The sequence below is a fragment of the Malaclemys terrapin genome, chromosome 12 (genome assembly GCF_027887155.1).
Source record: "Malaclemys terrapin pileata isolate rMalTer1 chromosome 12, rMalTer1.hap1, whole genome shotgun sequence".
In the NCBI taxonomy this organism is placed as follows: domain Eukaryota; kingdom Metazoa; phylum Chordata; order Testudines; family Emydidae; genus Malaclemys; species Malaclemys terrapin.
In genome coordinates this window covers 38,619,256-38,639,353 of record NC_071516.1, presented here as the reverse complement: position 1 = coordinate 38,639,353, position 20,098 = coordinate 38,619,256, and the positions used below count along the sequence as shown (strand labels likewise).

The 20,098-nt window shown below is 62.6% G+C and overlaps 3 protein-coding genes across 5 annotated transcripts; 1 reads left to right on the top strand and 2 right to left on the bottom strand.

Moving 5' to 3' along the window:
- Position 1: 1 nt before the first annotated feature.
- OSGEP (O-sialoglycoprotein endopeptidase) lies at positions 2–7,218 on the bottom strand. Of its 2 annotated transcripts, XM_054045454.1 has the most exons (11): positions 7,012–7,214; positions 3,958–4,077; positions 3,546–3,721; positions 3,343–3,438; positions 1,925–1,974; positions 1,725–1,803; positions 1,546–1,611; positions 1,060–1,150; positions 650–725; positions 260–358; positions 2–179 (listed from the first exon to the last, which is right to left on the bottom strand). In XM_054045454.1, exons 1-11 carry the CDS (start codon positions 7,130–7,132, stop codon positions 140–142), a joined length of 1,014 nt encoding a protein of 337 aa, XP_053901429.1. In that variant the 5' UTR covers positions 7,133–7,214; the 3' UTR covers positions 2–139. The 2 variants fall into 2 exon arrangements, with proteins under 2 accessions (XP_053901429.1, XP_053901430.1); XM_054045455.1 differs by lacking the exons at positions 1,725–1,803; positions 1,925–1,974 and having other exon boundaries at positions 7,012–7,218.
- Positions 7,219–7,326: 108 nt separating this feature from the next.
- Positions 7,327–12,231, top strand: APEX1 (apurinic/apyrimidinic endodeoxyribonuclease 1). 2 transcript variants are annotated; one of them, XM_054045456.1, is made up of 5 exons: positions 7,327–7,492; positions 7,932–8,067; positions 8,329–8,516; positions 10,339–10,531; positions 10,815–12,231. In XM_054045456.1, the coding sequence occupies exons 2-5, from the start codon at positions 8,007–8,009 to the stop codon at positions 11,327–11,329; spliced, it is 957 nt and encodes a 318-aa protein (XP_053901431.1). In that variant the 5' UTR covers positions 7,327–7,492; positions 7,932–8,006; the 3' UTR covers positions 11,330–12,231. The 2 variants fall into 2 exon arrangements, with proteins under 2 accessions (XP_053901431.1, XP_053901432.1); XM_054045457.1 differs by lacking the exon at positions 7,327–7,492 and adding an exon at positions 7,558–7,669.
- A 1,128-nt stretch (positions 12,232–13,359) lies between these two features.
- PIP4P1 (phosphatidylinositol-4,5-bisphosphate 4-phosphatase 1) lies at positions 13,360–18,459 on the bottom strand. Its single transcript, XM_054045537.1, has 7 exons — positions 18,260–18,459; positions 17,703–17,893; positions 17,165–17,271; positions 16,695–16,800; positions 16,309–16,361; positions 15,871–15,961; positions 13,360–15,625 (listed from the first exon to the last, which is right to left on the bottom strand). Exons 1-7 carry the CDS (start codon positions 18,411–18,413, stop codon positions 15,482–15,484), a joined length of 846 nt encoding a protein of 281 aa, XP_053901512.1. The 5' UTR covers positions 18,414–18,459; the 3' UTR covers positions 13,360–15,481.
- Positions 18,460–20,098: the final 1,639 nt, after the last annotated feature.

Here is a 20,098-nt window from a genome sequence, read left to right as displayed (position 1 = left end):
GTTACAAAAGCAAATGTCTTTATTGTGTGTTAGGGCTGAGTTCCAGCCAGCAGGGCCTTCGAGCCGCGGCCACCCTGCTTGGCGCAGGCCGGGGGCAGCAGCCACTTTGGGGCCCGTCCTTCGCGTGGGAGGGAAGGGGTTAATCACGCCAGGTCACCTCCACTTCATCTGTCCGGTACCTGTGGGGAGAAGAGAGAGTCAGGGGGCTGGGGGCTGTCCCACGGCTGAGACCTCCCCCCGTCGCTCTCCCCTCCTCTACCTCTGCGTGATCCACGAATCCTCTAGCTGCGTCACATGCCCCGTGCGGAACATCTCCCAGCCGGCCTGCGCGATCATGGCCCCATTGTCAATGCAGAACCTGGGGGTGGGGTGGGAGGAGGGAAGAGGGGGAGATGAGACCTCCTGCAGGCAGTGGGGCGTGGGGTCTAGTGCTTAGAGCGGGAGGGGGCTGGGAGCCAGGACTCCTGGGTTCTCTCCTGGCTCCAGGGTAGGGGTGCCAATGCCCTAAAGCACCATAGCCCAGAATCTCCCACGGGAATCCAAGAGCTACTGTCTGGGGGGAGAATCCCACTGCTCCCACCAAGCTAGGGCGGGCTAAGGGGTTGCTGGGACCCTAGCTCCACAGGGCAAGCTGACGAGCAGTCGGTACCTCTCATCTGTAGCAAACAGCTTGGCTCCCCTCTCTGCACACATGATCCGCATCATTTCCTGCAGCCGCATGTTACCTGGGGGAGGGGCAGGGTTAGAGCCTGGGGGGCACAAGCTGGTGTGGGGTGGTGACACCTGCGGAGGGGGCAGGTTTCAAGCTGAGACCCCAGTCTCAGGACACAAGTGACACGAGCTGCGATGGCCTCAGTTGAGCCCAGGCACCAGCCCCAGGCTGCGCCTGCCAGGACTGTGGGGGAGAGCCAGCGAGCCCCTGCCATAGGGCAGCGATCCCGGGGGGGAGGCAGGGGGCGAGTGGAGAAGCAGGTGTGGGGCTAAGTATGGGGACCAGGTGGGGAGGCAGGGTTCCCATGCAGTGACCCTCCCCCCTCGCGCCATGGTCCCGGCACATACAGCCGACTCCGCCCACGACGAGGGCCTCCTGTGAGCCGCAGTGCGCCATGGCCCGCTCCGTGATCTCCACCAGCATCGCGAAGAGCGTCTCCTGGGGACGCAGCACAGCTAGGACAGTGTCACTCACTCCCAACCCACAGCCCACCACCTCCTCAGCGCTCCTCACTCCCTCCCCACAGCTCCCACAGTGCTCCTCACTCCCAACCCGCAGCTCCCCGCAGCCCCCGCTCGGCACTGCTCGCTCCCTCCCTACAGCTCCCACAGTGCTCCTCACTCCCAACCCGCAGCCCCCGCTCAGCACTGCTCGCTCCCTCCCTACAGCTCCCACAGTGTTCCTCATGCCAGACTCGCAACCCCCTTCCCCAGCTCCCATGGTGCGTCTCACTCCCAGCCCGCACTCCCCACCTCCTGATGTCCAGGGACGGTGCTCCTAACTCTTGACTTGCAGCCCCTGCTCTCCCAGCCCTGAGCTGGGCCATTCCTCACCTGGAGAGAGAAGCAGAGATCCTCCGGGGTGCACTCTCCTGATGCCAGCATCTTGTGAGCCACCTCCTACAGGGCAGAGAGGGGGTTCAGGGCTCCTGGGTTCCCTCCCAGCTCAGAGAGGGGAGTGGGGGCTAATGGGTAGAGCAGGGGCTGGGACCCAGGACCCCTGGGTTCCTCACCTCTATGTGGGACAGGATCCCTGAGAAGGACACATCCATTCCCTTCACTGTGTAGGGCAGTTCCACCAGCTTCTGTCCCCTGGGGGGAGGAGACTGTGTTAGACCCTCCCAGAGCCAGGGATCTAACCCCGGAGTCCTGACTCCCAGCCCTGCTCCAACCCCCTGGACCCCACTCCCCTCCCGGAGCTGGTACCACTCACTTCTTCGCCATCTGTTCGATGTTATAGCCAGGGCTGGGGTCATTGGATATCTAGGAGGAAGAGACACCAAGGGGGGGGTAAGGCTGGATGCGGGGGTACCAGAAAGCCCCATCCCAACCTACGAGCCCCTCCCCCCCCCACTTTGCTTTGGTCCATTTGGGGGGGGGGGGGAGGGGAGAGAACGACTTGAAGACAACAGCTCCTTTCAGGCCAAAACCTTTCCTGCAGTGAGGCTCAGGGCAGGGGGTGTTCTGGTGGGACTCAGGTGAAATCGGTCCTCCCCAGTTTTGAGCTACAGAGAGGGGAACGAAGCCTGGGGCCCGTTTGCCAAAGCTCCGTATTGATTTACTGCTAAATCTCACAATCATTTTCCATTTCACTTGCAAAGAAACAAGTAAATTCCAGGCCAAGAACCTCGGTTAGTGCTGAAGATCCCCACAACCTGCTCCTGGCTTTTAAAAGCAGAAAACTGAATGCCAAAAATCTTAGATTAATGTTAAAATTAATGCAAAGTCTCCAACTGAGTGCAGATTATTTGACAAAAGTATCTATTTTTATGCTGGCTTTAGTTGGAAATGTTTGACTGTAAAGTTACCATTAACCTTAGATTTCGGCATTTAATTTCCCCAATTTCAGGGAGAAGGAGAACAAAAGTTACTGTTTTCTTTAAAATGCAAGGAAATTCCATGCCAGAAAACCTCATCTTCAGTTGCTCCTGCCACAGGGAAAAAAAGGATTTTACAAGAAATCCAGGAAATTGGGTGTGAAGTTTTTAAAAAATGGAAGCATATAGAATGTTTGTGAAAGAGATTGATTTCAAGTCTTATATAAAGCAAGTTATATGCTAAACATCGTCTGATTTTGTACAGTATTCTTGGATTATAAAGAGAATAAAATTGCGAGTTTGTTTAAAAAGCAACCAAACTAAGAAAATTCTTGTTTGCCTTTAGAAAAAAAGCAAAGAAATTCCACTCCAAAAAAACTTAGGTTAAGTTTAAAATTGCACCGAGTATTTTTCAACGAGCGTGTGCACAAAACCAACACTAATCTGGAATTCCCTTGTGTTTAAAATGAACAACTTCACCCAAACACACCAGAACTTGGAGTCATGTGACTGTTAAAATCTTGAAGCGACATTTCTCCAATGTTGCTAGTGAAGGAACCAGAGGGATTGCAACCTGGCGCCCTGTTTTTTAAAAAGCAAGGAAATTAAATACCAAAAAACTTGTTAATGTTGAAGTGCCACAATCAGGAAACGGAAAAACTCTGGGTGACTCACTTAATGGTAATAGAACCCAGGAGTCCTGACTCCCGGTCCCCCCCGGTTCTAACCACTAGACCCCACTTCCCTCCCAGAGCCAGGGATAGAACCCAGGAGTCCTGACTCCCAACCCTCTGGCTCCCCAGTGCCCTCTCACCTTCAGCACACGGGCGAAGCGATCCAGGCAGTTGCCCACAGCGATGTCGATGGTCTCCCCAAAGATGCGATACCGGCGCTCCGAGTACGCGATGACCTGGGCAAGAGGAGCAGAGCGGGGCGATGTACAGGGCTGCCGGGATCTCCTGGGTGGGGGCCTAATGCGGCGCGGGGTGGGAGGTGAGCGGGAAGCGTCAGCCCTACCTGGGTGTTGCCCCCGCTGACATACAGCACGGTGGGGTTCTGGGCGCCTGTTATCAGCCGGCCCATCTCAATGTGGCCCACGCAGTGATTGACACCCAGCAGGGGCTTGTTCCAGAGCTGGGCCAACGTCCGGGCCACCACGGCCACTGTCACCAGTGGGGCGCCCATGCCGGGGCCTGCAGGAAGAGTGCGGAGTCAGCACGGGGCCCTTGGGGGGCCACCCACCCACACCCCCACTCACCCTGGGCATAGGGCCTGGCCCCCGGCCCCACCCTCACTCACCCTGGGCATAGGGCCCGCCTGCGCCCCCCACTCACCCTAGGCATAGGGCCTGGCCCCCGGCCCCACCCTCACTCACCCTGGGCATAGGGCCTGGCCCCTCACCCTGGGTGTAGGCCACACCCCCACTCACCCTTGGTGTAGGCCACGCAGTCCACATCTGCGGGCTCCAGCCCTGCCTCCTGCAGAGCCTCCCGCAGCACGGCCAGCACACAGCCCCGGTGGTGCCTCGCTGTCTGCCCCGGCAGGAACCCTGCCCCAGAGAGACAACGTCAGGGGGTGAGGCTGGCAGGGACCAAATGCGGGGGACGAGGGGGAGAATAAAAGGGATCGGATGTGGGGGGCCTGGAGGAGGGAACCAGACTCATCCTGGCCTGGAGCGGTGGGGAAAAGGGACGTGCGTTTGGGGGGAGGAGGGGGCAGGGAGGAGATCAGGAAGCCTGGATTCATCCTGGCCTGGAGAGGGGGTTGGATGAGAGGCCAGACTCAGAAAGGAGAAAGAACCCAGGGGGGAGGATTGGGAGCTTTGGGGAGGGGGGTCCCAGGGAGAATCCTGGCAGGATTTGGGACGGGGGAGGCCTGAGGGGGGAGGGGAAGAGGGTGTCCTGGGGGGGGTGCCAGGGCAGGGGGGCAGATGGATGAAGGGATGGGTAAGGACAAGCCTTTCATTACTTAGCAACCGGTTCCCTATAAAAAGTTCTGATTTAAGGGATGTGCCACAGTATGTATTTTTTATACCAATAGGGTTACCATACGTCCGTATTTCCTCCCGGATGGCGATTTAAGAACCAAAAAGTCTGATATGTCCGGGAAAATATGGATATATGTTAACCCTACCTAAAGTTATTTTTTAAAAAGATGGGCCTGAACTAGAAATGAGCTCCGTTTCACAATCCCTTAGGGGGGGGTGCACATGTGTGGGTCCCAGCTGCTCCCTGCCCCCCTCATTGAAGTAGGTGTGCAGGATTATGCCCTGGGAACTGCCGGGCACCACTGGACATGGGGCTGGCTGGAGGAAGGGCAGGGCTGACTGGAGGTAGGGTCTGGCTGCAGGCAGGGTAAGGGGTGCGAGTCTGGCTGGAGACAGGGGGGTGTGGGGTGGGCTGGCTGGCTTCAGGCAGGGCCGCAGGGGTTGGCAGGGCTGGAGACAGAGGAGTGTGGGACTGGCTGGCTTCAGGCAAGGGGGTGCGGCAGGGGTTGGCTGGAGACAAGGCAGGGGGTGCGGGGTTGGCTACAGGCAGGGCAGGGGGTGCGGGGCTGGTGCGGGAAGGGCAGGGGGTGCAGGGCTGGTGCAGGCAAGACGGGGGTGTAGGGCTGGTGCGGGCAGGGCAGGGGGTGCAAGGCTGCTGCAGGCAAGACGGGGATGCAGGGCAGGGGGTATGGCAGGGGCTGGCTGCAGGCAGGGGGTGCAGGGCTGGCTGGACACAGAGGCTGGCTGCGGGCAGGGCAGGGGATGCGGGGCTGGTGCGGGCAGAGGGTGTAGGTACAGCCCACCATGTATGGTAAGTGCCCCCTCCTCCTCCTCCCTCCCCCACCGGGGTAGCAGCAGCCCGGGGTTCGGGGGCTATTTAAAGGGCCCGGGGATCCCCTGCTTCCACCGCCCCAGCCCTTTCAATAGCTGCGGGAGCCCTCGGGAAGCAGCGGGGCTCCAACGGCTATTTAAAGGGCCGGGGCGGTAGAAGCAACGGGAGCCCCGGACTTTTTAAATAGCCCCCAGGGCGCGGACGGAGCAGGATGTGGGCCGACAGAGCGGGATGGGGGCGGACGGATGGGGATGGGTAAGGAAGGGGGGGCCGGGGCGGACGGACGGGGGGCGGATGGAGGACGGGGGGGGCTCGGGGCGCAGGGGGGGTGGGGGTGGACGGAGGGGGATGGGAGCGGACGGAGATGAGTAAGAATGGGGGGCCCAGGACGCAGATGGGGTGGGGGCGGACGGAAAAGGGATGGGTAAGGACGTGGGGGGCCCAGAGCGCAGTGGGGGTGGGGGCGGACGGAGGGGGATGGGGGCGGACGGAGAAGGGATGGGTAAGGACGAGGGGGTTGGGCACAGGGGGTTGGGGGCGGACGGAGTGGGATGGGGGCGGGCGGAGGGGGATGAGTAAGGACGGGGGGGCCCGGGGCGCAGGGGGCGGACGGAGGGGGATGGGTAAGGACGGGGGGGCCCGGGGCGCAGGGGGCGGACGGAGGGGGATGGGTAAGGACGGGGGTGTCTGGGGCGGAGATGGGAGCGGACAGAGGGGGGTGGGTAAGGATGGGGGGGCCCGGGGCGCAGGGGGCGGGCGGAGGGGGATGGGTAAGGACGGGGGGGCCCGGGGCGCAGGGGGCGGACGGAGGGGGATGGGTAAGGACGGGGGGGCCCGGGGCGCAGGGGGCGGACGGAGGGGGATGGGTAAGGACGGGGGGGCCCGGGGCGCAGGGGGCGGACGGAGGGGGATGGGTAAGGACGGGGGTGTCTGGGGCGGAGATGGGAGCGGACAGAGGGGGGTGGGTAAGGATGGGGGGGCCCGGGGCGCAGGGGGCGGGCGGAGGGGGATGGGTGAGGACGGGGTGGCCCGGGGCGCAGGGGGCGGACGGAGGGGGATGGGTGAGGACGGGGGGGTCCGGGGCGCAGGGGGCGGACGGAGGGGGATGGGTGAGGACGGGGGGGCCCGGGGCGCAGGGGGCGGACGGAGGGGGATGGGTGAGGACGGGGGGGCCCGGGGCGCAGGGGGCGGACGGAGGGGGATGGGTGAGGACGGGGTGGCCCGGGGCGCAGGGGGCGGGCGGAGGGGGAATGGGTGAGGACGGGGGGGCCCGGGGCGCAGGGGGCGGACGGAGGGGGATGGGTGAGGACGGGGGGGCCCGGGGCGCAGGGGGCGGACGGAGGGGGATGGGTGAGGACGGGGGGGCCCGGGGCGCAGGGGGCGGACGGAGGGGGATGGGTGAGGACGGGGGTGTCTGGGGCGCAGGGGGCGGACGGAGGGGGGATGGGTGAGGACGGGGGTGTCTGGGGCGCAGGGGGCGGACAGAGGGGGATGGGGAAGGACGGGGGTGTCTGGGGCGCAGGGGGCGGACGGAGGGGGATGGGTAAGGACGGGGGGGCCCGGGGCGCAGGGGGCGGGCGGAGGGGGATGGGTGAGGACGGGGGTGTCTGGGGCGCAGGGGGCGGACAGAGGGGGATGGGGAAGGACGGGGGGACCCGGCTCACCCTGGCCCGGCGCGGGCACGAAGGTCCGGCGGGGGTTGCTCAGCACCCGCCCGTCCTGCACCAGCCCCGCCCCCACCTTGTTGGCGCTGCCTTCCAGCCCCAGCACAGTCACCGCGGGCATGTCCGGCGCGGCAGGGGCAGCCCGGGGGCCTCCCGCACCCGCGTCACAGCGGAGCTCCGCCCGTCTCGCAACACGTGAGACCGGAGTGCCATTACCACGCCCACTCCTGCCCCGCGTGACATCGGAGTTCCTAGCCCTCCGTCCTCACGTGACACGGCAGTCCCGCCCATTCCCGTCCCCTCTCGGTCCGCTGCAGTCCCAGGCCCCAGACACGTGATAGCGTGGCGCTCTAGCCCCGCCCTTCCCCGGCACGTGACCCTGCCGCACGTGTCTCGGTCGGACACTGCAGCACTTTGTTCCCGGACAAGTAGTGGGGCGCACGGGGATCGGAGCGGGGCCTGATTGGCCGGGAGCCGCGCGGTGAGAGACGGGCGGGGGCTTATTGCGTGCGAGGGCTGAGATTGGCCAGGGAGGTCGGTTTTTATTGTGCAGGAAGGGCCGCGACTGGCCAGATAGGTGGGTGTTTATTGTTCAAGGAGCTCTGTGATTGGCCAGAGAGCGGGTGGGAATCATGCTACGAGGGCTTTGATCGGCCAGGTAGGTCGGTGTTTGTTGGCCATGGGCGTGGGTGTTTATTGTGCAAGCAGGGCTGCGATTGGCTAGGGAGCGGGGGGGGGGGTTATTGTGCAATGAGCTCTGTGATTGGCCAGGGATCGGGGAGACTAACGCAAGAAGGTTTGTGATTGGCTGGGGAGCGGGAATGGGCATTTGGCCTGTCCTCCCTAGTTCTCTGGACTGCTGGGTCTGTGGCCTGTGCTCCTGATGCTGATTGCCTTGTGCCTGCCCGCTTCCCCCACAGGCTGTCCCCAGGATCCTGTGGCTCGTGGCTCAGCGGTGTCGGCTCCTCAGCGCAGGGCCCACCTGGTGGCGAGAGATGCCCAAACGGGGGAAGAAGGCAGAGGATGTGGACAGCGCGGACGAGCTCGAGGCCACAGGTAACCGCAGCCCCATGGCACGGCAACCCCTCCCTGCTCCCTCTCATGTGCTCCCCACTGCACTCCCCGTGGCATGATGCCCCCTTCTAAGCCCCGCCCCAGTCCCTGCGGCATGGCGCTCCCCCATCATTTCTTGTGTATCATGCTAGGAGGGCTGGATGGTCCTTTGGCTTGACCCAGTAGGGCCATTCTTATGTTTTTGGCACCCCCCTGGCTGCTCAGTGCCATGTCCCAGCTTTCCTTCTCTCTCCCTCTCCCCAGAGCCCGAGGTAAAGAAGAGCAAGAAGGGGGCAGCCAAGGGCCTCAAGGAGAAGGTGGCAGAGGGCCCCATCCTGTACCAGGATCCACCCAACAAGCTCACCTCCCCCAGTGGGCAGAAGTACACCCTGAAGGTCACGTCGTGGAACGTGGACGGGCTCCGGGCCTGGGTTAAGAAAAAGGGGCTGGAGGTAGGAGTGGCTCTCCCAGGCACTGGGCTCTGCCAGTCCTCGCTGGGCTAGGCAGCTCCTCCCCAGTTTGGACCACCTGGGTTGGGGCCCTGGTCTACAGCGGGTAGTACCAGGGTGCCAGGGGCTAAGGCCACCCCTGCCCCTGCAGAGCCTGCCCTGTGGCCTAGTGACTACAGCTAGAGAGCTTACAGCGGGGGGGGCTGGGAGCCAGGACTTACGGGTTCTCTCTCTGGCTCTGCTATTGACCTGCTAGGTGACTTTGGGCCAGTTCCTTCCCTGCCTTATGCCTCAGTTTCCTCACCTTTGCAGTGGGGATAAGGATCCTGACCTCCTTTGAGCTCTGCTGAGAAATGCTCTAGCCGAGTTAGGGATTGGGATTTTTTCCCTGCAGAAAAAATCTTCCAGGTTTTGGGGGTGGGATTTCGCAGTGAATTTCATGGGTCAGATTTTCCACCTGGAGTTTGGATTCCCACATTCTCAATTTGGAGATTTTTTGGAAATCCAGAAATTTGGGATTTTTAGATTTATTCCATTTTCCTCTCCTGCTTTGTGCCTCCAAGTTGAGTACAGTGAACAACGGCTGGGCTGTGGGAACATTGGCGTGTGTTGGAAAAGTCACCTAGTGTCAGAGACACAGAGCTTCTTAGTGGCCCCTCCCGTTCTGCTGCCCCGGACTCCTAGTCCCTTCGGCACTCACTAACTCTTCTCCAAAAGTAGAGACGTTTGGAGACGTCCTAGAATAGGAGAAAAACAAGCAATTTGAATCCTAGGCATCCTGTCTCTGTTACATTTCCATCAGTAAATGGGGATTGGGGCCGGGAGGGGGTGGTGTCCTAAATCTCCAAATACGTTTGCTTTTCCTAACCCAGAATGAAATTTTAACTCAAAATTGACATTCGTCATCCCCCAAATCCCGCTGGACAGGGGAAAATGTTGCAGCTGTAAAAAACTGAAGCAGTTAACATGGGTTCATGAATGGCTGATTCTCTCGAGCTTGGTCCACAGACGGATTTGTACCTGGCTTGGTTCCAGTGGGATCGTTCAAATGGGTCTGAAGTCTGGAAAAGGTTTGGGGGTGAGGGCGGATAAGTAGCTGGATATTGCTGGGGCCTGCAGGAGTCATACGACTCCGGGATGTAGAAACAGGCTAATCTGGAGTAGGTGCAGAGAGGTTATTTTACTTCTGGGATCTGAAGCTTGACAAATGCAGCCTGGAAATAAGGGGTACATTTTTAATAATGAAGGTGACTATTTGGAACAGTGTGCCAAGGGTTGTGGTGGATTCTCCATCCCTGGCAATTTTGAACAGCTCTGCGCTAGGAATTGTTGCAGGGCGGTTCACTAGCCTGTGCTATCCAAGCAGTCGGATGAAATGATTCCACTGGCCCCTTCTGGCCTTGGATCTGTGACTGTCCGTAGCGTGGAAGCGGTTTTACTGGTCTGAAAGTGCTGTCGCTGGTCCGGCTGATCCCCAGCAACCAGCACCGGAGATCCATGGCCAGGGACAGGGAGGATGCGTGTGCTCCGAGGGAAGGGATAAGCCGGAGGGAAGTGGGGTGGAGCTGGGGGGCAGGATACCTGGGTTCTCTTCCTCATCATATGAGGTTCCCAGAGAAAGGGATCCGGGGGGTTCCTGAGAAGAGGAGGGGCAGTAGCAGAGTCGGAGAGCAGTGGGGCACCTGTGACATCATGTTCTACCCAAGGAATGGACCCCAGGAATCCTGGCTCTCATGCCCCCCCCAACCATTAGCCCCACTTCTCTCCCAAGGCTGGGGAGGGAATCCAGGCTCCCAGCCCCGCTGACCCCGCTCTCCCCACACAGTGGGTGCGTGAGGAGGACCCCGACGTGCTGTGCCTGCAGGAGACCAAGTGTGCAGAGAAGCTGCTGCCCCCCGAGATGCGGGAGATGCCTGAGTACCCCCACAAGTACTGGGCCTGCGCCGGTGCCAAGGAGGGCTACAGTGGGGTGGCGCTGCTCTGCAAGACTGAGCCGCTCAGCATCACCTATGGCATCGGTAGGGACCTTCCCCGTCCCCCAGCCTCTGCCTGCTGAGCCTGTGCTCCCTGCCCACTGTGCCCCCTACCAACCTCTGCCTGCAGACCCGTTTGCCTGCTGCCAAGCCCTGCCTGCCGATCCCTCTCTGCGCCCCCTACAGCCTCAGCCAGGCCCTCTGGCCTTTCCCCTTGTCCATGCATCCCCCCACATCCATGGCCCTTTCCCTTGACCCCTGCCCATGCCCCCCGTGCCCAGGGCCTCTCCCCTTTGCCCTCTGACGCACGCCCCGTGTCTCCCGGCAGGTGAGGAGGAGCACGACCAGGAGGGCCGGGTGATAACGGCTGAGTTCCCCTCGCACTTCCTGGTGACAGCCTACGTGCCCAACGCGGGCCGGGGGCTGGTGCGGCTGGAGTACCGCAGGCGCTGGGACGCCGCCTTCCGGGCCTACCTGCGGGGGCTGGATGCTCGCAAGCCCCTGGTGCTGTGCGGGGACCTCAATGTGGCCCACACCGAGATCGACCTGAAGAACCCCAAGGGCAATAAGAAGTCGGCAGGCTTCACGCCTGAGGAGCGCCAGGGCTTCGGGGAGCTGCTGACAGCTGGCTTCACCGACACCTTCCGCCACCTCTACCCTGACACGCCCCATGCCTACACCTTCTGGACCTACATGATGAATGCTCGCGCCAAGAACGTGGGCTGGCGCCTTGACTACTTCCTGGTCTCGACGCGCCTGCTGGGGGTGCTGTGCGACAGCAAGATCCGCTCCCAGGCCATGGGCAGTGACCACTGCCCCATCACCCTCTACATGGCCCTGTGAGCGGGGCGGGGGGGGAGCCATACAGCCCGATATGGTCCCAACACCCCTGGGAGCGGGGTGGCTCATGTAGCCTGATATGGCCCTGACACCCCTGTAGCCATGTGAGCAGCATGGGGGAGGGTGGGCCATACAGCCTGCTATGGTCTTGTGGCCCTATATGGCTCTGTGGGCGGGGGAGGCCATACAGCCTGATATGGTCCGAACACCCCCGTATAGCCCTGTGAGCGAGGGTTGGGGCCATACAGCTAGGTATGGGCTAAACACCCCCCTACAGCTGTGGGAGTGGGCCCAAAAACCTCTCTATGGCCCTGTGTGAGGTGGGGGGATCTATATGGCCCTACCCCTTCTCTCTGTAGTCCTGTGAGCAGGGTGGCCTGTACACCCCTCTATGGCTTTGTGAGCACGAGAGGATTGGGCCCATGTGCCCCTATATGGCCCTGTGAGGCCAGGGGGAGTAGAGGGAAAGGGCCCCCCACACCATGATCAGGGGTGACTTCCCCCCAAAATGAGACCTGATTCAACCCCCCAACTTGTGGACCCTGGTGCAGTAAAGCCCAGAATATCAGCAGATCCCTCCCCATCCCAGAGACCATGATCCTCCAAATTCAGCCCTGAACCCCCAAACTCACCCAGTGACACTCCAGTCCCAGAGGCCAGGAGCCCCCCCAGCTATGAGCAGAGCCCCCTGAACTCATGTACCCCCTGAGGGCCATTCAAGCAACCCCCCCATATACCAGCCTCCCCTCTTGCTGCCCTCCATCCTAGCCTCCAGAGAATTCCTCACCCCAGGAACTATTTTTTACCTGTAGAATTAAGCTGCTGCCTCACCTTGAAACCAGCCCCCCATTCTTTGAGGGGGGCTACAGACCTGCAAGGAGCATTGATTAAAGGCTTTGAAAGGAGATGCTGTGTTTCATCTTGCCGGGGGGCGGGGGAGGGGGGAGTGAGGTGGGGCTAGGAGACATTCACCCTCACGCTGTTCCTTGGCCTTTCTAGCTGGGGTCCCCCATGGGAGGCAGCTGCGAGTGAAGGGGGGCTTTGTGGGGGCAGAGATGGACTAGGGTCCCTGCTGGGATATCACAGCCTAGAACAGAGGGATCCCTGCAGACACTCAGTTTCCAGTTACAGAAGTAATGGCTGTGCAAGGGGGAGGTGCCCTCAGTGTGACCGATGCTGCCTGGGTCTGCAGAGAGCCTGAGCCCACTGATGGGAGAAGGAGAACTGTCCCATGCATCTCAATGGGGTGTTCCATCCCACCCCCACTACTCTGGGGGAACCCCACCAACTCCACACCTGAAGGGGGGGTTTGGGGTGCAGCAAATGGGGTGAGCAGAGCCCTCCAGCTCCTGGGGAGGTCATGGACAGGGGTTGCCTTAATCCATACGCAGCTGGTTTTGCCACATGTGGGCCAAGAAGGAGTTGGGGTCCTACAGAGGGACACCCTCAGGGGGCCCCCACATCTCCAGCAAAGGGGTGGATCCAGCCCTGGCCCAGTGGAGACACCAGCCCACCTACAGGACACTTCTCTCCCAGGACTCTTGCTACACACCCTGCCTCTCCCACCCCCCAGAGCTGGGAGAGAACCCAGGAGTCCTGGCTCCCAGTTCCCTGCTGTAACTACTAGACCCCACTCCCCTCCCAGAAATCCACATCCAAGCCAGGAGCAGGAGGTTCTAGGGGGTGCCAGCACTCAGGGCATTGATCTCCAATCAACCCCCTAGCCCCCACCTTCAACCACTGTCAACCTAGGGGGTGCAAGCCCCATGGCAGGGGACCCGCTGGCTCAGGGGGTGGGGAATGGGGCCTTTTCCCTCTAGGGTGTACTAGCTGAGATCAGGCCTCACGGTGCGGGCGGGCTGGCTGGCTCAGGAGTATGTCCCCCTGTCCCCACCCCGGGCTGTCCGTGGCTGTTCTTTTGCCCCTGTGGTATAACGAGCTGGTGGGCTCTCAGCCCGGCAACAGGCCCCACAGCCCCAGCCCCCCCCCCCGCAGGTCACCGTGGGGCAGAGCGAGGGAGCCAGGCAGGTGGGTGGCGTATGGAATCTCTTTATTTACACTGTTAGGACATCCATCAGTCAGGCCGGCCCTCCTCAGGGCTGGGACAGACTCCGCTGCATGGGGTGGGGTGGGGGGAAAGCCCGGGACTGGATTTAAATAGCTATGTACAGGGGAGTGGTCAGTATGTACAAGCCAGAGCAGCGGGGGGCCCCAGGAAAGGGGGTGAACCCCACATCCCACCCCCCAAAGATCCCTGAAGAACTGAGACCGGAGACGTTCCGTTCTCCCTCCCCGAGTGAGAGGCCAGCCCCAGGCACCCCTCATCACCAGCCCTCTGGGGAGCTCACCCCTGGTCCCCTGCATCCCACTGCCCCATCCCACTGGGGATCCTCAAACCACACACCAGAGGAGGCAGGGCCCAGCCAAGGGAGCCGGTGCAGGGCCGTGTGGAGAGGGGAGGAATTGGGAGCAGGAGAGGGGGTTGAGTTAGAATCACCCCCCCCCCCCATGCAGCAATGGGGGCAGCGCTCTGCTCCCCAGGCTGCAGCGATCGGCCCAAGGGGAGGTCAGGGGCTGGATGGGAAGGGGTAGCCCTGTGGGGGAGCTCAGAGGCATGCTGGGAAGGCTCAGGGCCCCCATGCAAGGGGGCTATTACCCATTGGCTCCCCCCCGGAATGTGCAAAGAACCAGAGCAGCCATGGGGGGGGGGGGGGGGGGGGGGAGGGAAGAGCAAACCCAGAGCAGCTTCCCCCCGGGCATTAGAGACAGTGCCCCCAGCTGCTCCTGCCAGGGGGAGGATCAGGGCAGGGGCTGCTCCCCACCAGCTACCCCACCCAAATAAAAGTTACCTTTGGTCCCTAAACAGAGCAGGGGCACAGGCCTTTCACTTCTAGGCGGCGCTGGCTCCCATCCGGCCCCAGGGCAGACACTAGCTGGCTCAGGGGGGCAGGGAATGGGAAATGGGGTCTGTTCCCTCTAGAGGGCACCAGCTCCAATGTGGCCCCAGGGCAGAGGACTGTCTGGCTTGTGGGGAGGAGGGGTATGGCTGACAGAGCACAGATCAGTGGGGTGAACGGTGGCCTAAGAGATGACCCCACCATGAAGCGGCAGTGAGCTGAATCCTTCTCATCCCCCTCTCCCCCGCTGTCAGCTCCCCTCTCCACTGGGTCCCACCCCCCCCAGAATTTACTCAATGCCTCCCCGCTGTGGGGCCCCCTCCTGCCCCACTTCCCTGCAGGCCAAGGGGGTGCTGGGCATGGCAGTGCCCCATCAGGAGGGACATGGGACCCCCAGTGACTTAGCAGCCATGAGGGCTTCCTTCTTCCCTCTGGCCACCTCATCCTGGGTGGTGGGTCGCCGCTCCGTCAGCTAGGGTCCCTTGGGTGCGGGGGGTGTCAGGAGGGGGAGGAGGCCCCAGCTCCATAGTCCAGTGTCCCTTGGGTGCGCAGGGTATCAATGGTGATGAGTCCCGTCTCCATTGTCCAGTGTCCCTGGGGTGTGTGGGGTTTCTGGGGTGGTGGGTCCCAGCTCCATCGTCCAGTGTCCCTTGGGTGGGGGCGGTGGGTCCCAGCTCCATCGTCCAGTGTCCCTTGGGTGTGTGGGGTCTCCGGGGTGGTGGGTCCCGTCTCCATCGTCCAGTGTCCCTTGGGTGTGTGGGGTTTCTGGGGCGGTGGTTCCCAGCTCCATCGTCCAGTGTCTCTTGGGTGTGTGGGGTCTTCGGGTTGGTGGGTCCCAGCCCCATCGTCCAGTGTCCCTTGGGGGGTGGGTGGAAGGGGGGTCCCACCTCTGTCGCCCAGTGTTCCTTGGCTGGGGGGAAAGGGGGAGGTCGGGGCCCATCTCCGTCACCCAGTGTCCCTTGGCTGGGTGGGTTCCCCATCTCCTGGGTGGTGGGTCCCAGCCGAGCCACTGTAATCCAGCTCCCTCTCGGGTTGGTCCAGACAGAGCTACCATAGTTCAGCTGCCCTCTTGGCCTGGTGGGCCCCTTGCCCTTGAGACCACCGCAGCCGCCTCCATTGGTCACGTCCCATGGGGGTCTCCTGCTCAGGGTCCGGCGGGATGGGAGGGGAGCAGAACCAAGGCGAGAGGCACAGGAGCGGACCGGGGGCTGGGCAGAAGCTGGCTGAGATGGACGGGGCTCCCTGCAGCAGGGGTGGCTCAGGAGAAGTTCTGGACGGGGTGGCTGACTCGCATGCAGGCCCAGTACATGGCCCGGCCTAGGCACAGCACAGCCAGGAGAATGACCAGCGCCCAGGAAGCGTAGATCCCACCATACCGCCGGGCATGCTTCCACGTGCCGAACTGCGCAGAGAGAGACAGCAGGGTCAGGACTCCTGGGTTCCAGCCCGGCTCTGCGCGGGGAGGGGAGGGTCTAATGGTTGCGGGGAGGAGGGGTTTGGAATCAGGTCTCCTGGGTTCTATGTCCAACAGGCCCTTCCCCACTCAATGTCCCCTTTCTCCCAGGGCAGCACAGAGACTCAGACACCCTGGGCAGTCCTTAGGCTCCATCAGCATGGCCCGCTCCCCTGCCCCGGTCACACACTCACCGCTAGGCCTGTGGCAGCTACAGCCACTAAGACACCCAGGAGGAGGCAGCAGATGCATCTCTTCCGGGGGTACCTGCGCCCGATGGAGGAGCTGGGGGGAGAGAGTCAGAGTCAGACATGGACACCCAGGAGTCCTGGCCCCCTGCTACATCAGACACCACTCCTCTCCCAGAGCCAGGGAGAAAACCCAGGAGTTCTGGCCCCTGGCCCCTTCCTCTCCCAGAGCCAGGAAGAGAATCCAGAAGTCCTGCCTCCGAGCTCAACCACTCCCCACACCCTTAGACCCCACACTTGGGCCTTGCTTTCAGAGCCCCTTCCACTCCTCGGCCTCCCAAGCCCATGTGGGCCCAGCCCCACCCCCAGGACCAGGCCTCTCTCTGGCCTGTAGCTGTGGCCTGGGGCAATGGGTCTCGCCGTGGGGAGAGACAAGAAACTTACACTTTGCGGCAGTGCGGGCAGCGGGCTAAGGTGCGGTCTGTGAACTCTGTCCACTGGGAGAATAAGAACCAGAGAGAAACACACATGGGATGCCCAGCCTCCTGCTCTACACACTACACCCCATGCCCCTCCCACAGCCAGAACCCAGGAGTCCTGGCTCCCAGCCTCCTGTCCTACCCACTAAACCCCATTTCCCTCCCAGAGGTGGAATAGAACCCAGGAGTCCTGGCTCCCAGCCACCCCATCTCTACTCACTAGACAGCACTCCCTTCCCACAGGCAGAACGCAGGAGTCCTGATTCCCAGCACCCCTGCTGAACCCCACTACACCCCGCACCTCTCCCAGAGCCAGGGACAGAACCCAGGAGTCCTGGCTGCCCTGCTTACCAGGAAAGTATTCTTGCAGTGCCCACAGATGACCCGCACTCCCACGGGCTGGGGCTCAGGGCTCAGGGGCCCTGGGTGCACCGGGCCCAAGTTAATGATTCTTTTGCTGCAGCAGGGGAGAGAAAGCAACACAGATGAGACTGGAGCCCTGCCCTGTCTTAGGTACCAAGCCAGGCTGTGACCCAGGGACCACTGGTGCCAACTGGCAGAGGGCACAGGGGGTGCCCAGGAGGTTACAGGGATCCCCGGGGTCCAATAGCTGCACACTAATTCACCACATGAGACATTTGCATGGCTGAAAGCGAGGGCGTTGTGTCTACACTGGAAGTTGTGTTCCTGAAGCGAAGGCTGTTCAGGCACAGACAAGGTTTCCTCCCACTCAGGAACCCAGGGAAGTATCACCTAGGCCCAGTGTGCCCTCGGTGCCACCCCCCCGCTCAGCACGGCAGGGGAACCCCCCCGTGGCTCACCAGTAGGGCCGGGGGCAGGCAATTCGCTGGGACGTCACCTTGCAGATCAGCAGGCAGTTGCAGGGACATCTCACATACTTCTTCCCCGGGGGGGCGTTCTTGATCGGCTGCAGCAGAGACAGAAAGAAGACCTGAGCCTGAGGGGTGCTGGAGGCCAGGACTCCTGGGTTCTATCCCTGGCTCTGGAGGGAGCACAGTAAGCTCAGGCCTTTTGCTCCACTTCCTCTGGTCCCAGCCTCGGGGTCTCCCAGCTCCAGCCAGATCCTAAGGGGGTCTTCAGAGCTGAGAATTGTCATTCCAGCTCTACAGAATAACCTTCTTCCGACGCCGCCTGCCAGGGGCCAACAGACAACCCCCAAATCCCTCCCATTCCTGGGGGGCCCCTCAGGGGCACCAGCTAGGCTTGCTGGAAAGACAGAGACAGGCATAAGGCATGGGAAGAGAGTAGTGGGACCTCACGGGGAGGTTAATGGGGGATCCAGCCCCCCCACAGGACACCTGCGAGATCACCCCAGCCCCCACAGGGCTCCCGGCTCACCGTGGCCTCGTTGCAGACGCTGCACTTCACCACGTGCTGGTGCATCTTGCCCTCCACATTGATCAGGCTCTGGCAGACGCGGCAGGTGATCATGGGGGCACTGCCACTGTCAGGGCTGGCCATGGGTGAGTAGGGCGGGGGGTCCTCCCCAGGCAGCACAGCTGGATGCCCATCTGGGAACGGTGGGAAGCCTGGGCAAGGGAACCACAGGCTACAGTCACCCGCAAGCCAGCCTGCCCTAGGCCCCTTAGCCACGGCCACCTCCCCAAGCTCCTTCCCCAGTCCCAGTCCCACCTTCCATCAACTCAACAAACCATATAGCTCCTCCCAGTTACCTTAGCTCCGCCCACCAAGCCCAGCAGTCCCGCCCTGGCACCTGCAGCCTTCCACAGCTCCACCCACGAAGACCCCAACCCCACCCACCGAGACCTCTAACCCCTCCCCAGAACCTATAGCCCCCACAACCCCGCCCACTCAGCCTTAGCCCCGCCCATACACCCCCTCCTCACACGCCCATTAGCCGCGCCCCTGCGGGGCCGCGGGGCGGGGCCGCTCACCATGGGGCGGGGCCGGCTTCCCTGCCGCAGGGCCCCCGTAGGGTGGGAGCGGCGCGGAAGGGACGAGCCCGCCAGGCCCGGCCAGGGCCCCGGGAGTGCCAGGCTCGCCAAGCTCCGCGGGCAGCAACGGGGAGCGTTCCCCGTCCCCCGACATCGCCGCTTCCCGGCTGCCGTAGAGCCCGTCCCCGGCTCCCCGCAGTGACGTCCTGGGTCACGTGAGGGGGGCGGCCGCCTATTGGCCAAGAGGCGACTGGGTACCCGTCATGTGACACTGGCGTCACGTGAGCCCATACCGTCCTCTCACTGACTGGCGGCGGGCAATTCCCAGCACGTGACATCAGTGCTCCCCGCCTATTGGCTGGATAAGTCGCCCTCCTCATGTGACCCGAACTGGACTCCCTCAATGGCTCGACCAACGGCGCCTTCCCCCACGTGACCCCGGAGGCTTCTCTTACTGGCTGGTTCTCGCAATCAGTCCCACATAATGAAGGTGGCATCCTTTGTTTGGCCAAGCGCGTCACCACTTTCACGCCTCCTGATTGGCTGGGCACAGCAACTACCCCTCCCGCGACCCCGCCGGCCCCCGCCGTTGGCGGGCGCCCAACTCGCCCTGCCCATGTGAGTCCCCACCAAGCCCCGCTCCCATTGGCTGCTCCTGGCTGGCCGTTTCCCATGTCAGTTGAGTCGGGCCCCGCCCCGTCCCGTTTGCCATAACCCCCTCCCCCTAGCGCTGGCCCCTCCCACTACCTGGCAACGACCTTCCTTATAGCCCCTCCCCCCCCGCAACCCGGGAACTCGGGCTGTGGGGCGGGACTGAGCCCCGCCCGTGGATTTTCCATTCCCCCCCATTTCACTTTCTGGGAAGCATGTGGCCCCGCCCCCGAGCCCCCCCCCCGGCGGGGCGTTCTGCTGGCGATCTCGGGGGGCTGAGAACCGGGGGGAGGGTCGCTCCAGCGCTGGGAGAGGGCGAACAATCAGGAATCGGGGGGTGGGGTTTACAGTTACTTGTATAAGAGAAAGCCCCGAATATCGGGAGGTCTGGTGACTCCGACGCCGGGGGGCTGGAAATGGGGGATTCTCTGGCGCGTTGGGGGGCTGGGAATAAGGGGCTGGATTGGGGGGGCGTCTGGCGCTGGGGGATTGGGAGTAGGGGGCTGGAAGGGGGGTGTCTGGCACTGGGGGGCTGGCAGTAGGGAGGCTGTAAAGGGGGCGTATCTGGCGCTGCGGGGATGGGAGTAGGGGGCTGGAAGGGGGGTGTCTGGCGCTGGGGGACTGGAAGTAGGGGAGCTGGATTGGGGGTGTCTCTGGCGCCGGGAGTCTGGGTGTAGTGGGGTTGGATTGAGGGGTGTCTCTGGAGCTGGGGGGCTGGAATGGAGGTATCTAGGGCTGGGAATAGGGGGGCTAGATTGGGGGTGTCTCTGGCGCCGGGAGGCTGGGATTGGGGAGGTGTCTCTGGTGCCGGGGCGTGGGAGTAGAGTGGAGTCTCTGGCATTGGGGGGTTGGAAATGAGGAGGGGGTAGAAGGGGAGTCTACCCCTGGTGCTGGGGGACTGGGAATGGGAGGGCTAGAACTATGGGGTCTCCCCCGATGCTGGAGGGCTGGAATGGGAGGTCTTCTCTGGGCATTGAGGGGCTCGGAATGGGGGAGCAGTATAGGGGGTCTCCCCCAATGCTGGTGGGCTGGAAAGGGGGGTTTCTCTGGCGCTGGGGGGATGGGAATGGTAAGGGGCTAGAATGCGGTGTCTCCTCCTGGTACTGGGGGGCTGGGAATGGGGGGGTCTCCCCTGGACACTGGGGGTCTGGGGGTGGGGGATCTAGAATAGGGGGTCTCCCCCAATGC